We start from the raw sequence: 16,759 nt of genomic DNA, 5'->3' as shown, positions 1-16,759 counted from the left end.
TTGGAGCGGATTTCAATGGACATGTTGGTGAAGGAAACACAGGCTACAAGGAGATGATGAGTAGGTATGGTGTCAAGGAGAGGAACGAAGAAGGTCAAAGGATATACACATATATATCTACACATACATATATACATATATATATATATATATATATATACACACACACACACACACACATATATATATATATGTGTAAATATATATATATATATATATATGTAATATATATATATATATATATATATATATATATATATATATATATATATATATATATATATATATATATATATATATATATATATATATATATATATATATATATATATATATATATATATATATATATATATATATATATATATATATATATATATATATATATATATATATATATATATATATATATATATATATATATATATATATATATATATATATATATATATATATATATATGTGTATATATATATATATATATATATATATATATGTGTATATGTGTATATATATATATATGTGTATATACATATATATATACATATATATATATATATACATATATATATGTATACATATACATATATATATATATATGTACATATACATATATACATACATACATATACACATATATATACATACATATACATACATATACATATACATACATATACATATACATACATATACATATACATACATATACACATACATATTCACATATACATATATATATACATATATAAACTGCTCAAAAAAATTAAAGGAACACTTTGAAAACACATCAGATCTCAATGGGAAAAAGAAATCCTCCTGGATATCTATACTGATATAGACTGGGTAATGTGTTAGGAACGAAAGGATGCCACATCGCTTGATGGAAATGAAAATGATCAACCTACAGAGCCCTGAATTCAAAGACACCCCAAAAATCAGAGTGAAAAAATTATGTGGCAGGCTAGTCCATTTTGCCAAAATTTAATTGCAGCAACTCAAAATTGTATGCAGCACTTTTTATGGGCCCTGTGTTCTTGTATACGCCTGACAACATCGGTGCATGCTTCTAATGAGATGACAGATGGTGTTGTGGGGGATCTCCTCCCAGATCTGGACCAGGGCATCACTGAGCTCCTGGACAGTCTGAGGTGCAACCGGGTGGCATTGGATGGACCAAAACATAATGTCCCAGAGGTGTTCTATTGGATTTAGGTCAGGAAAGTGTGGTGGCCAGTCAATGGTATCAATTCCTTCATCCTCCAGGAACTGCCTGCATACTCTCACCACATGAGGCCAGGAATTGTCGTGCACCAGGAGCCACTGTACCAGCATAGGGTCTGACAATGGGTCCAAGGATTTCATCCTGATACCTAATGGCAGCCAAGGTGCCTTTGTCAAGCCTGTAGCGGTCTGTGTGACCTTCCATGGATATGCCTCCCCAGACAATCATTAACCCACCACCAAACTGCTCATGCTGAATGATGTTACAGGCAGCATAATGTTCTCCATGGCTTCTCCAGACCCTTTCACTTCTGTCATGTGCTCAGGGTGAACCTGCTCTCATCTGTAAAGCACAGGGCACCAGTGGTGCATCTGCCAATTCTGGTATTCTATGGCGAATGCCAATCGAGCTGCATGCTGCTGGGCAGTGAGCTCAGGGCCCATTAGAGGACATGGGGCCCTTGGGTCACCCTCATGAAGTCTTTCTGGTTGTTTGGTCAGAGACATTCACACCAGTGGCCTGCTGGAGGTCATTTTGTAGGGCTCTGGCAGTGCTCATCCTGTTCCTCCTTGCCCAAAGGAGCAGATACTGGTCCTGCTGATGGGTTATGGACCTTCTATGGCCCTCTCCAGCTCTCCTAGAGTAACTGCTTGTCTCCTAGAATCTCCTCCATGCCCTTGAGACTGTGCAGGGAGACACAGCAAACCTTCTGGCAATGACACGTATTGATGTGCCATCCTGGAGAAGTTGGACTACCTGTGCAACCTCTGTAGGGTCCAGGTATCGCCTCATGCTACCAGTAGTGACACTGACTGTAGCCAAATGCAAAACTAGTGAAGAAACAGTCAGAAAAGATGAGGAGGGAAAAATGTCAGTGGCCTCCACCTGTTAAACCATTCCTGTTTTGGGGGTCATCTCATTGTTGCCCCTCTAGTGCATCTGTTGTTAATTTCATTAACACCACAGCAGCTGAAACTGATTAACAACCCCCTCTGCTACTTAACTGACTAGATTAATATCCCATAAGTTTCATTGACTTTATGCTATACTCTGATTAAAAAGTGTTCCTTTAATTCTTTTGAGCAGTATATATACATATATACATACACACATATACATATATATATATATACATATACATATACATATACATATACACACATATACATATACACACATATACATATACACACATATACATAAACATACACACATATACAGAAACACATTTATACATATATATTTATACATATATATAGCAAAATACCCGCGCTTTGCAGCGGAGAAGTAGTGTGTTAAAGAAGTAATGAAAAAGAAACATTTTGAAAATAACGTAACATGATTGTCAATGTAATCAATGTAATTGTTTTGTCACTGTTATCTATCTATCTCTATCTATCTATACTGTATATCTCTATCTCTATCTCCTTTAGGGTGTGAGCAGCTGTTGCTGGGGGTGCCAGAATCTAATCGAGGAAGAAAAATGAAAAACATTATTTGTACAAAATCTTAATTTATCTATCCATTCCTAAATAATTAAATGGGCAGGCTATTTCGTATCAGTGCAATATGCTGCTTGTTAAAACTGAGGACTCCTGCTCTTACATGCACTTACTGTAGTGCTGCGTGGGTATTATGAACTATCGTATCTGTTCAAGTTCTATTTAAATTTTAAATATAAGTAATTTTTATTTAGTCGACAGAAATATGTTTGATAGGAATGCAAGTTAAATTTAGTCGTAATTGCATAAATTTTTCTTCACCATAGAAATTTAAAGGCTAAATTCAACTTACATTCCTACCAAAGATATTTCTGTCGACTAAATAGAATGCACTTATATCCAAATTCGAACTATTGAGCTGTCGCCTGCCTGCCTGGATAAGTCACCCTCGGTTCGCTCTTACTTTTTTACCGTTCATTTAATCATGGCTAGTCGCGAAAAAATTAGAACATGGAAGGAGGATTACACGGAGTATGGCTTTACCAAAACAATTATTGATGGCGAATAAAGTATCCGTTTTTCATAAAGCTTCAATTGGTGATCTGTTTTTCTGCGTTAACCTCATATGTTTTCATAGTTCTTCTCAAACCACGGGGGTGCGAGGGTAAAATGAATCAGGAAGCGCTGATATATATATTGAATATATTGAAATAGTTTTACTGTCAAATAATGCAAACAGTATGCAGCACGTGTTTCGCCCTAATTCTGGGCTCATCATGCATACACACTCACTGCACCCCCTCTCGGGAATCGAACCTCAGACGTCAGCACTAGAGGCGAAGCCTCTCGTGTTGAGCCACGGACTGTGGTTCATTTGACAGTATGTACTGTAGATCGGGGTGTATATATATACTCCTGTAGCCACAGTAAATGCCTTTATTTAAACCTTTCTACTGCAGCCACAGCCGTGACACACATAAAAAACATCAATAATAACTCCTAAACTTGCAATATTATTTAGGAAAACCGCAACATTTTACTCACCAAAAATTCGGATTATTTGTAAACAAAATCCATTGTCCTCTCTTTCCTCAAAAACGGTTCAATTACTCTGTCGTATGGGTTATCCGTGCACTTCAGTTCCATTAAAACATCACTTTCTATCGCCATCGAAGCTTATGCTGAAAGGCGAACCTGCCCTATGGTATTTCTGGCATAAATCTGATTTCGCTTTAGGGCTGAAAATGTCCGCTCGACAGAAGCAGTGTACACAGGAATGCTCACCGCCAAATATACCAATGTGAACAGCTGCCCCATGCTCTCATTCAGATTTTTCTGATTAAGGAAGTCAAGGAGATCAGTGGGAGATTCTCCTGCAAAATCATCCATGGCATACATTACAGTCAGTTCTGTTTTTAGCCGAGACAGATCAAAAAGTGCTCCGTGGCTCTTGTGTTAAAGTGGAGAAGGCTGCATGCATGAAATTTTGTGTGTATTCCCGAAATGTCTGAGGCTCGAGAAGCGTGACAAACATCAGGTTTTCACGGTCTTGAAATCTGGTCTGTGTCTGGCAAATAATATTGTCCAGAATCCTGCCATGGAGTTGGCCGTAGTGCACGCGACGATATTTCACTCGGAGCATTTGCGGTGCGTTCAATGGCCTCGTAGAGTTCCTCATATAGGCATCTATCCAATCAATGGGTCTGAATACGGCGACGTTGCCTTACACCTGCTAAAGGGCCCTACTGACACCAATTTAAAATCTGATTGGTTGAAGCAACATGTTAATCGACATTTATTCTGTGTTAGAGTGCCTCCACAACAGATTGTGAAAGCCTCTCTGCCTGGCAACAAATGATAGCTGTATATATAGATTATAGAAGCGCGGGTATTTTGGTAGTGGATAATAAAGAAACCACCCTATTAAATATGCACCTGGAAGGAGTATATATTTTTCAGTACATCAATCTATCTGTTCATGTTGTAAACCCTTTTAAAAAGAATTCTTGCAGAAGTTGATGTTTAATTTATTTTTTTTTTATTTAAAGTGAAGTATGCATAGCTGTAACACTAGTCTCCCTAACCGTCAGTTAAACCAGCCTGCAACCTTAATAACTATATAGAATGAACTTTATTCTTGCTAACAAGTCTATTTTAGATAAACACTTTACTATAAATAGTATCCCAATGATCTTATGCCTTAGTAGTAGTATATAAGGCTGAAAGTTTGTCGAGGAAAATTGAGAAAGCCAGAATATAAATTTTACTCAAAACATTGAAATACAGAGTTTAGCTCTTTAGCAACTAGGCTAAACTGCAATATAATGCTGCTTCAATGTAAAATTTAAATGGAGAAATACTTCTATAGTAAATAATGGTGAAACCTTCCATTTCAAATGTACAGATATGCTTACATAAAGTAAATGTAATTAAATTTCTGTCTGACTGAAAACCATGTGCCCAAGCACAGGGCAGGCAGCTGAAATTTATTTGAAAGAACACTTGTGATCATATTAGGAGACATAATGAGCTTTGAATGTTTTGCAGTATGCTGCTTATTAGGGTTACTTTCGTATTCTGCAGAATGCTCAGCAATCAACAGGCATATCATGTGTGTCTCTCTCCTTGCTGACATTACAATATACCATGAGAGAACAATGTCAGAATTTCTTCAATAAGAAAGCATATTCTTGTGAGAATGTTAACCATTATCAAGTACTAACGCAAGCAAGTTTTTTTAAGCAATATTACATTGCTACTTCCCAATTTATTTCCTTCCTTCTTTCTTTTCTCCCTCTATTTTAGTCTATCCCATCATCATGTGCATGATTTTAAAGGTTCTGCCTCAAGTAATTATTTAATTAATTCCTAGTACAAAAACTCTTTACACTTTTGACTTACCTAGCTTCTCACAATCCTGCTCAAGGGGCACCAAAACACCGTCATCTTCATCTCTGTAACCATAGTACTCTGCATCAATGTCCTTCATAAGCTCTGCACGAGTCTTTCTTGGTGGGGGAACCGCTAATTATATAAGTCAGAAGAAACAGTGGTAAGAAATTAATGAGGCAACACATTATAGTGTTGATCACATTCAGTCAAACTGAAACTCAATGTACTTTATTTAGGTGCAAACTTGTTTTCCCAAAAATACTTTTCTTTTGTAGACTGGGCATTTCTTAATTCAAATAATTGATATGTAGGAAACGTTGATTTGCAAGAAGGGTTTAATCATTAAAAGGACAGAATACATGAAAATATTTTCTCTAAGATGCAACATAAAAAGGAACATAATAAATGTAAAAAAAAACAAAAAAACAACAAAACATCAAAAACTACTGGTAGTGGCACTTTAACACTGTGCATCATAGGAGTAAGACAACACAAAATATATATTAGCTTTTTGTTAATTTGGATTTAAATTACCATATACTTTATTTTATTTGAAACAAACAACATTTCATGCAGTCATACTTAAACCAAAATACAACCCCAAAATTAGCACATACTTGAAAACCCTATATTTTCTTTAAAACTCCACTAAAATATCTGCACCACATATATATGGAAGATGCTGGTCTGGAGTGTAGTTGGACAGCAACAAAGCTGCATGTCTTTTGAGAGAGAGTACTAAAAATATTAAAAAGCCCTTTTTAAAGCCCACTCAGACTACTATTCTAAAAATAATAGATAACGATAATAATCCTGATGTACTATTTAGAATTATAGTGCAATATACCAACAGACATTAGCAGTTCAGACTTTATGAGCTGCTTTAATGAAACAATTGAAAACAAGATCCCAGAACTCAGCATCACAGTGAAAACCAATACTAGCTTGGGAAACCCTGTCTCACCTTGCATATACCACTTTAGAAATTTTAATTTTGAAATAGAACAGGAAGTCTAAATTTTAATTTCTAAAATGAAACATACTACTTTCCTTCGACCCAGTGCCAACAAAACTAGTAAAATGCACAATGGATGGATGTTCTGGCAGTACCCAGTTGCTGAATGATGCAATTCTTGAAGCAGTTATCAAACCATTACTTAAAAAGTCAGATATAGACCCACATACACTTAATTACAGACCCATTTCAAATTTGCCCTCTCTCTCTCTCTCTCTCAAGTACTAGAAAGAACTAGTTGCCAATTAGCTTTAGTCTCATCTTACACATCCCAATTTATTTGAGAAATTCCAGCCTGGCTTCCAGACAGGTCATAGTACATTAACAGCACTTACACATGTTGTAAACAACATTCTAATATTCATTAAAGAAATAAGTTCCATTGTAATTATTCTGTTAGATTTAAGCTTAGCATTTGATACCATTGACTATTGTGTTTTACTACAGAGGCAGAAAAATGACTTTGGGTTCACAGCTGCCTGATTTAGTTCGTGTTTATCAAACTGATTATAGTATGTGCAGTACAGAAATTGGCTTGATAGTATTCCATCATTATTAAGTGAGATATGGTGACCCTCAGGGCTCAGTATTGGGACTTTTATTCTGTTCACTTTTCAAGCTTCCATTGGGAAGTATAATAAGAAAACAATGTTAATTTTCACTTCTACACAGGTGATATCAGTTACACCTATCTTTTAGGCCAAATGACAATTCTTCCGATGTTGTCCTTAGTTAGATGTGTTAATAAGTTAAAGGAGTGGATGGATGAGAACTACTTCTCTTTGAATACAAATAAAACTTCTATTCAAAATGTTCTTTATGCAGCTTTAAGTTAATTCAAAATGCTAATGCAAGAATTATTACAGGAACAAGAAAATATGAACACATTTAACTCCACTTCTAAAGTCCTTACACTGGCTTCCAGTTAAGTTCCAGACAGATTTCAAAATCCTCCTTTTAATATATAAAGCTTTAAATGGCCAAATTCCTGCTTACGTATCTGAACTTATCACTACTTACAAACCAGAGGGCACATTAAGTTCTCAAGATGCCGACCTGCTTAATATTCCAATGAATAACAACAGTGGGAGGCCAAGCTTTTAGCTAAAAGTGCCCCAAAGCTGTGGAATAGTCTGCCTGCTACTATAAAATCTGCCTCATCAGTTTCAGCCTTTAAATCAAGGCTGAAGACTCACTACCTCAGTTTATCATAATCTGATTAGAGCTGCTAATAAGCTGCATTTCTGTTATTAGTACTAAAATATAAGTAATACAATAGTTATAAACTGTTTCTAATCCTCTCCTATTCTGTTTCTCTGGTTGTGGTTGTACAATTAGCTGATGGACAGATATTGTTTCATTTCTGCTAATTAGATTCTACTTTGTTTTTGATGTATTTTAACAAATCAGTATTCTTAGTTCTGTACTTGGTAAGTGTTATAATCTATTATTCTATTTTTCCTTGAAAGTTTTCATAGTACTCTGCACCTGCACTTGGTGAAGAGCGCTATGCAAGAAGCAAGTATACAACTACATACAATTATACAACTATTTCTAAGGAGGCAATGATAGACTGGCCATCTAGCTCTGTGAAGATGATTACTTGTGTTCTGTATTGTGTATTGTATTTACCCTATTTTTGAAACCAACTGCATGCCCAACCTGCTTGAAGTGGGGTTTCTCTCTGAACTGCATTTCCCCAGCTTTCTTCAATTTTGTTTTCCTTACAATTGTTTCTTAGGAGTTTTTTCTTGTCTTCTTAAGAGTCAAGGCTGGGAGGCTATGAACCAAACAGGGCATGTTAAAGCCCTTTGTGGCACTCCTGTGATTTTGGCCTATACAACAAATAAGCTGCTGTTGAAGTCTTCCTGGGGTCAGAGATTTAATTGTAACTCGAGAGAATTCTGTTCCTAAAAAAGAGATGTATTTTTCTATGTAGTAATTTGACAACTGAGTAATACTGCACTATTACTATTCATTAGGGATATACAGTGGTGTGAAAAACTATTTGCTCCCTTCCTGATTTCTTATTCTTTTGCATGTTTGTCACACAAAATGTTTCTGATCATCAAACACATTTAACCATTAGTCAAATATAACACAAGTAAACACAAAATGCAGTTTTTAAATGATGGTTTTATTATTTAGGAGAAAAAATCCAAACCTACATGGCCCTGTGTGAAAAAGTAATTGCCCCTTGTTAAAAATAACCTAACTGTGGTGTATCACACCTGAGTTCAATTTCCGTAGCCACCCCAGGCCTGATTACTGCCACACCTGTTTCAATCAAGAAATCACTTAAATAGGAGCTGCCTGACACAGAGAAGTAGACCAAAAGCACCTCAAAAGCTAGACATCATGCCAAGATCCAAAGAAATTCAGGAACAAATGAGAACAGAAGTAATTGAGATCTATCAGTCTGGTAAAGGTTATAAAGCCATTTCTAAAGCTTTGGGACTCCAGCGAACCACAGTGAGAGCCATTATCCACAAATGGCAAAAACATGGAACAGTGGTGAACCTTCCCAGGAGTGGCCGGCCACCAAAATTACCCCAAGAGCAGAGACGACTCATCCGAGAGGTCACAAAGACCCCAGGACAACGTCTAAAGAACTGCAGGCCTCACTTGCCTCAATTAAGGTCAGTGTTCATGACTCCACCATAAGAAAGAGACTGGGCAAAAACGGCCTGCATGGCAGATTTCCAAGACGCAAACCACTGTTAAGCAAAAAGAACATTAGGGCTCATCTCAATTTTGCTAAGAAACATCTCAATGATTGCCAAGACTTTTGGGAAAATACCTTGTGGACTGATGAGACAAAAGTTGAACTTTTTGGAAGGCAAATGTCCCGTTACATCTGGCGTAAAAGGAACACAGCATTTCAGAAAAGAACATCATACCAACAGTAAAATATGTTGGTGGTAGTGTGATGGTCTGGGGTTGTTTTGCTGCTTCAGGACCTGGAAGGCTTGCTGTGATAGATGGAACCATAAATTCTACTGTCTACCAAAAAATCATGAAGGAGAATGTCCGGCCATCTGTTCGTCAACTCAAGCTGAAGCGATCTTGGGTGCTGCAACAGGACAATGACCCAAAACACACCAGCAAATCCACCTCTGAATGGCTGAAGAAAACAAAATGAAGACTTTGGAGTGGCCTAGTCAAAGTCCTGACCTGAATCCAATTGAGATGCTATGACATGACCTTAAAAAGGCGGTTCATGCTAGAAAACCCTCAAATAAAGCTGAATTACAACAATTCTGCAAAGATGAGTGGGCCAACATTCCTCCAGAGCGCTGTAAAAGACTCATTGCAAGTTATCGCAAACGCTTGACTGCAGTTATTGCTGCTAAGGGTGGCCCAACCAGTTATTAGGTTCAGGGGGCAATTACTTTTTCACACAGGGCCATGTAGGTTTGAATTTTTTTTTCTCCCTAAATAATAAAAACCATCATTTAAAAACTGCATTTTGTGTTTACTTGTGTTATATTTGACTAATGGTTAAATGTGTTTGATGATCAGAAACATTTTGTGTGACAAACATGCAAAAGAATAAGAAATCAGGAAGGGGGCAAATAGTTTTTCACACCACTGTACTGCCCAGAAGGATTAAGTTTTCACACAATGTTTTTACATTTGCCATCTTCAATGCAGAAGCCTATCCCAGCAGCATCAGACATATGACAAGAAGAGTTCCTGGATGTGGTGCCAGTGTATTACAAGTCAAAGTTGTACTTGTCTACATAAAGTCAATTTAGAATCTACAAATACCTGAAGAAAAACTATGTATACATGGTGGATAATAGACTCTGAGAATAATCCTGTTTAGTCTTAAGCAGAGAAGACAGAATTTTTGAAGAATTGGATTAGGTCCTAATGCAAAGGCATTGATAAAGTAGATCCAGCTCTATTGTTTCATTTTAGTGGCAATACAGATACTTGGACACCCATGGAAATGGAGTACAGAAGTGCTTCTTGGCTTCAATCCTCAGTGCACTTCTCCTTAAAGTGTTTTGGAAACCTGAAAAAAACTACCAAGACCTGTACTTGAAGCAGAAACCTTGGCAACCTTTAAGAAGCATCTGGATGAGATAATGGGACAACTTAAGCTATTGGCTAAACCAGAAGTGCCCAATGAATCGATCATGATCGACCAGTAGATCGGAAAGGGAGTGCAGGTAGATCTCGTTGCATTCAAAAAATTTTTATTTTTTTTTAAATGTTAGTCATATATCCTCCCTATGGCATTTGCCACTTGATTGACATACAGGATGGCCAGTCTGAGATCTCCTTTCTTCTAACACACTGGTCCTCCCGCATGCATGATCAAACACGCGAGCTACTGAAAGACTCCGGCTATCTAAGTGATCTAGTTAGCCTTCCAATTTATATCAGCTAAAGAAGGGATTAAAAAAAAAAATTGTTGGTAATGGGCTGGATGTGGAATTGGAAGAGGATTTTGTTTCTCTCACAATGTCACAATTAAAGTGCATTTGTCTGATCTGTCAATCTATCATTGCTATTCCAAAGAAGGAAAATGTAGAAAGGCACTTTAAAACTGTTCATAAAAACTACGAAACTGACTTCCTTCTGAAAAGCGATCTGAGAAAAAGAAAGGAGAGGGAACTAAAATCGCAGTTAATCGGAGAGCCATCACTTTTCACTCAGCTGAATTCAAAAGCAAAGGCAGACACACTGAAGCATCATTCCGGGTGAGTCACTCGGTCATTAAGCTTAAGTCGTCCTTCCAATATGGAGAGATGAAAGATCTCCCGATATATTTATATTTATTTGCACTAAAGTGGCAACAATTAGAAAATCCTCAAAACAGGACTGGTTTTACATGTGGAGGTCATTTCAAGTTTCTCCCTCTTGATCTTTTTTGGCTGGTTTTCCACTCGTGCTAGTTTTGGCTTGAGTAATCATCTCTACTGGCAGTATGAGGTGATTCCTTAACCCTACAGAAGTTGCACAGGTTGTCCAACTTCTCCAGGATGGCACATCCACACGTGCTGCAGCAAGAAGGTTTAATGTGTCTCCCAGCACAATCTCCAGAACATGGAGATTTCAGGAGACTGGCTGTTATTCTCAGAGAGCTGGACAGGGCCGTAGAAGGTCCTCAACCCATCAGCAGGACCAATACCTGCTCCTTTGTGCAAGGCGGAACAGGCTGAGCACTGCTTGTGCCCTACAGAATGACCTCCAGAGGGCCACTGGTGTGAATGTCTCTACCCAAACAATCAGGAACAGACTTCATGACGATGGCCTAAGGGCCCGACGTCCTGTAGTGGGCCCTGTGCTCACTGCCCAGCACCGTGGAGCTCGACTGGCATTTGCTCAAGAACACCAGAATTGGCAAGTCCGCCACTGGCGCCCTGTACTTTTTACAGACGAGAGCAGGTTCACCCTGAGCAGCTGTGATAGACGTGAAAGAGTCTGGAGAAGACAAGGAGAACGATATGCTGCCTGCAACGCGTTCAACATGACAGGTTTGGTGGTGGGTCAGTGATGGTCTGGGGAGGCATATCCATGGAGGGATGCACAGACATCTACTGCGTAGGAAATGGTGCTCTGACTGCCATAAGGTATCGAGATGAAATCCTTGAACCCATTGTCAGACCCTACGCTGGTGCAGTAGGTCCTGGTTTCCTCCTAATGCACGACAATGCCCGGCCTCATGTGGCAAGAGTATGCAGGCAGTACCTGGAGGATGAAGGAATTGAAACAATTGAATGGCCTTCACGATCCCCTGACTTAAACCCAATAGAACATCTGTGGGACATTATGTTTCGGTCCATTAGGCGCCGCCAGGTTGCTCCTCAGACTGTACAACAGCTCAGGGATGCCCTCATACAGATCTGGGAGGAAATGCCACAAGACACCATCCGTCGTCTCATTAGGAGCATGCCCCGACGTTGTCAAGCATGCATACAAGCTCGTGGGGGCCACACAAGATACTGAAAAGCATTTTGAGTAGCAGAAATTAAGTTTTTGAAAAAATGGACTAGCCTGCCACATCTTCATTTCACTCTGATTTTAGGGTGTCTACACAATTGAGCCCTCTGTAGGCAGAACACTTTTATTTCCATTAAAAGACTTGGCATCCTTTTGTTCCTAAGACATTGCCCTGTCGTTATTTGTATAGATATCCAACTTCATATTGAGATCTGATGTATATATTTTTTTTTTTGGAGGTGTGGTCCTAAACTTTTGATCAGCTGTAAAACAGCCTATTTCATTGTTTTCATTAAATTGCATGCTCAAAAAATGTTTTGTCTCACTCCCATTTCTTCTTGTTGCATGCTGAAGCTCTACTTGGAACCTTGTTAAGATCCAGCCATGCAAAATTTGATTTTTTGCCATTTTTCAAGTGGTCTTAAACTTTTGATCTATATATATATTTTGATATATATATAGTTCCACCAGTTCTCTACTATAACACAGGCCAGGCAACTCCTCCCCCAGTTCAGTGACCCTAAGCTCAAGTTATTGGATCAGCAGGCATGTCCTGTAGATGTAGCCCTCATAGAAAACTGGCTCCTTTAAGTTATGCTGTAAAAAGTCCAACATCCAACAGGACTTTCATTCACTGGCCTCATTATTAACATTGGACTCTGGGTTACTAAAACTGCTCACATAAATTGAAATGGATTTAACTTAAATGGGAAAAATTAAGCCAAAAATCTTTTAAAAACTGCTAGTTATTTTATACCATCTGATCTCTTAAGCTCCTGTAATATTCTCCCCTTCAACTGCTTGACGTTTGTTCTTCGATTGGGTTAACTTTACTTTTCTTTATCTGCTGTCCTACCTCTGTGCTCCTCTTATTCTTTACTTAAAATCTCTCCACTTATACCGTTTGTATTCCTTCCTGTCATCCCCTTAACGTCTCTACTTTCCTGACAACTAAGAACCGTTCAATCTAGAAAACCTTGCTTACTGGATAGCCGCTGCTAGTTAAATTTCTCATGGTCTTATCTGCTCCTACTGCCGCTTGTGAGTAATCAGTGTCATAATACTAGCTGCCTGCATATGTGCAGCGGTGCCCTTCTTTTTAACACTTTTAAGTGAGCCGCTGCCCTGCCCTATGCAAATTAGTCACACAATTATTAATCACAATTTATCATCTATCAATCAAGCATATTTTTTATAAAGCAGAAATAACTGATTAATTTCTAATACAAAACAGTTTTAATAATCACTTGCCCATGCATATTAAGTAATTCCAGCTAGTTGACTGAACAGTTGTGTAACAGAAACAATGTTCATCTACCTTGCTACTTGGCAACTTGTTATATGTGGCAATGGTCCGTGGTTTGAAGAAAAACTTCCTAATGTTTGTTTAAAATTTACCCTTAAATTTCAAACTGTGTCCTTGTGTTGTTAAACTCATTTTAAAGTAACAATCTCTATCCACTGTACTATTTTCTTTCATACTTTTAAACACTTCAATCATATCACCCCTTAATCTCCTTTTCCTTACAATGAAAAGGTTCAGCACTTTTCGTTTTTCCCCATTACTCATTCCATGAAGTCCTTCAGGTCAGCCTAGTTGCTTTTCTCTGGTGTTTTTCTAGTGTCGCTATGTACCGTTTGTAGCCAGACGACCTAATTGCACACAGTACACCACAGCCTCACTAATGTGTTGTAAAGCTCAAACATTATGCCTAAGGTCACAGGTAAATTTGGTACTGGTTTTTGTAAATAATTGGATCTTGTCTTACTTTTGAACATTTGTTTGCATTTTCATTTTAAGACTGAATTCCACATTAAAGCTGACCTTAAATTCTACTGACCAGGGATTAAAAATGTATATAGTACTCCAGATGAGGCTTCAGCATCATCTCCTTTGACTTGCACTTTATAAATCGTGATATAACTTATTTTGTTAGCGGTTTCCTAATGGCTTCTGACCACTATCTTAAAGCTGATAGTGAGGAGTCCACTACGATTATTAAATCCTTCTCATGATGTGTACTTCTTTCAAATCTTCCACTGTGCATTCAAATCTAACATTTTAACTTCTTGTGTAATACCTTACATTTACTTGCATAACATTTTCATCTACCAAAGATTTTCCCAGGCATGGTTGTCGCCCAAATCTGTAATGATTCAACAGATTCTAGATTATCTGCCAATCCACCTAACTTGGTGGTATCTGCAAACTTGGCCAGCTTGTTATGTATACTCCTATCCAAATCATATATATTAAAAATAGCAATAACCCTAGCACTGACCCCTGTGGAACACCACTCTTAACATCAGACAATTCTGATGAGGTTCCTCACACCATAACCCTCTGATTCCTGTGTCTGAGCCAACTCAGCACCCATGTACAAACACCCTGAACTCCCACTTCTCTTTAGTTTGATGACCAACTTCTCATGTGGCACCTTATTAAATGCTTTTTGAAAGTCAAGATAAAGACTATCACATGCTCCACTTTAAATATAACCTTTTATTGCTTCCTCATAGAATTTCAGCATGTTTCTAAAACATGACCTCTCTCTTCTGAACTCAAGCTGACTGTTCTGTAAACCTCCTGTTCTTGCCATTTGTTGGTTAATCTTTTCCTTAATTCTTCCTTCCATTAATTTACCTATGAGGGCACAGGGGATGCACAAACCAGTATGTTTGATCGCGCCGGTCCCAAGCCCAGATAAATGGGGAGGGTTACGTCAGGAAGGGCATCCGGTGTAAATTTTGCTAAATCAATATGTGGACAACAATACAGATTTTCATACCGGATCGGTAGAGGCCCAGGTTAACAACAGCCACTACCAGTACTGTTAGCCAACAGAGTGCTAGCAGAAACTGGGCTACTGTTGGCCGAAGAAGGAGAAGAGGAAGGGTAAGACGTATCCAGAGGCAGGAGGGAAGTGGGAAGGTGGAACTGAGGGTAGGAACTTTAAATGTTTTCAGTATGGCTAGTAAGGGGAGAGAGATAGCTGACGTGATAGAGAGAAGGAAGCTTGATATATTGTGCATGCAACAGACTAAATGGAAGGGGAGTAAGGCCAGATAGATAGGAGGTGGATTCAAAATTCTGGAGTGAGGTAGATGAAGTGATGGACAGTGTACCCAAGGGACAGAGTGGTGATTAGAGCGGATTTCAATGAACACGTTGGTGATGGTAGCAGAGGGGATGAGGTGTTGATGGGTGGGTATGGTGTGGATTTTGCCAAAAGGATGGACATGGCTTTGTTGAATACGTATTTTAAGAAGAGGGAGGAACATAGGGTGAAGTGGTAGAGTGGAAGAAGATGCACAAAGGTACATTTTATCCTTTGCAGCAGGGTCAATCTGAAAGAGACTGAAGACTGCAAAGGGGTGGCAGGGGGAAGTGTAGTTAGGCAGCATAGGATGGTGGTCTGTAGTATGACATTAGAAATGAAGAATAGGAGAAGAGTGAGAGCACAGCCAAGGATCACATGGTGGAGGCTGAAAAGGGAAAACTGCAAGGTTGAGTTCAGGGAGGAGGTACGACAGGCACTGGGTGGCAGTGATGATTTGCCAGACAGCTGGGCAAATACAGTAGAAGTTGTAAGCGTGACAGCAAGAAGGGTGCTTGGCGTGACATCTGGACAGAGGAAGGAGGAAAAGGAAACCTGGTGGTGGAATGGGGATGTACAGCATGTGACAAGACGCTAAAGCCACATAGCCGTAAGTGGTACAATGAAACAGCCAGACAAATTACTTGAGGTTCCCTTAAATGGAGGCATGACTAGCTTCAAAATAAAATCAGACTTGTCATCCCTGGTATTTCGTAAGCACTTCTAAAATCTGAAAAAACACCAATCGAGACACGTTTCAAGTCTCACAACACCTATCTCTTAAGACGTATTGCAACGCTCTGCTTCCATAATCACGTTCACAGTTAAAATTAAGCGCTTTATTGAGAGAAGACATGCTGGTCAACACCAAGAAATATTTAATTTAGCTGTGGGCTTAATCCCTGTAAAGTAAACACGACCACTAACTGTTAAACAAGACAGCATGTGATGAGACCCCAAAGCCACATAGCCCTAAATGTTCTCCTCAAGCTGGTGCAATGCAACAGCCAGACAAGAGGTTGGCGAAGAAGATGTGGGAGAGTAAGGTGGATGCAGAAAGTAGACAAGAGTACAAGGAGATAAGGCGTAAGCTGAAGAGAGAGGTGCCAAAGGCTAAACAAAAGGCATTATG

General features: G+C 38.5%; 1 protein-coding gene across 1 annotated transcript in view; it reads right to left on the bottom strand.

Moving 5' to 3' along the window:
• The window catches only part of isy1 (ISY1 splicing factor homolog), a 45,804-nt gene that overhangs the window by 6,740 nt on the left and 22,305 nt on the right, over nt 1-16,759 (bottom strand). Inside the window, exon 8 of the mRNA XM_039771564.1 lies at nt 5,569-5,691. Coding sequence (XP_039627498.1) covers nt 5,569-5,691 — 123 coding nt within the window. The remainder of the gene's footprint in view (nt 1-5,568; nt 5,692-16,759) is intronic.

This window comes from Polypterus senegalus, chromosome 12 (genome assembly GCF_016835505.1).
Source record: "Polypterus senegalus isolate Bchr_013 chromosome 12, ASM1683550v1, whole genome shotgun sequence".
Lineage (NCBI taxonomy): Eukaryota > Metazoa > Chordata > Cladistia > Polypteriformes > Polypteridae > Polypterus > Polypterus senegalus.
The sequence above is the reverse complement of the archived record's forward strand: the minus strand, read 5'-3'. Positions and strand labels throughout refer to the sequence as shown.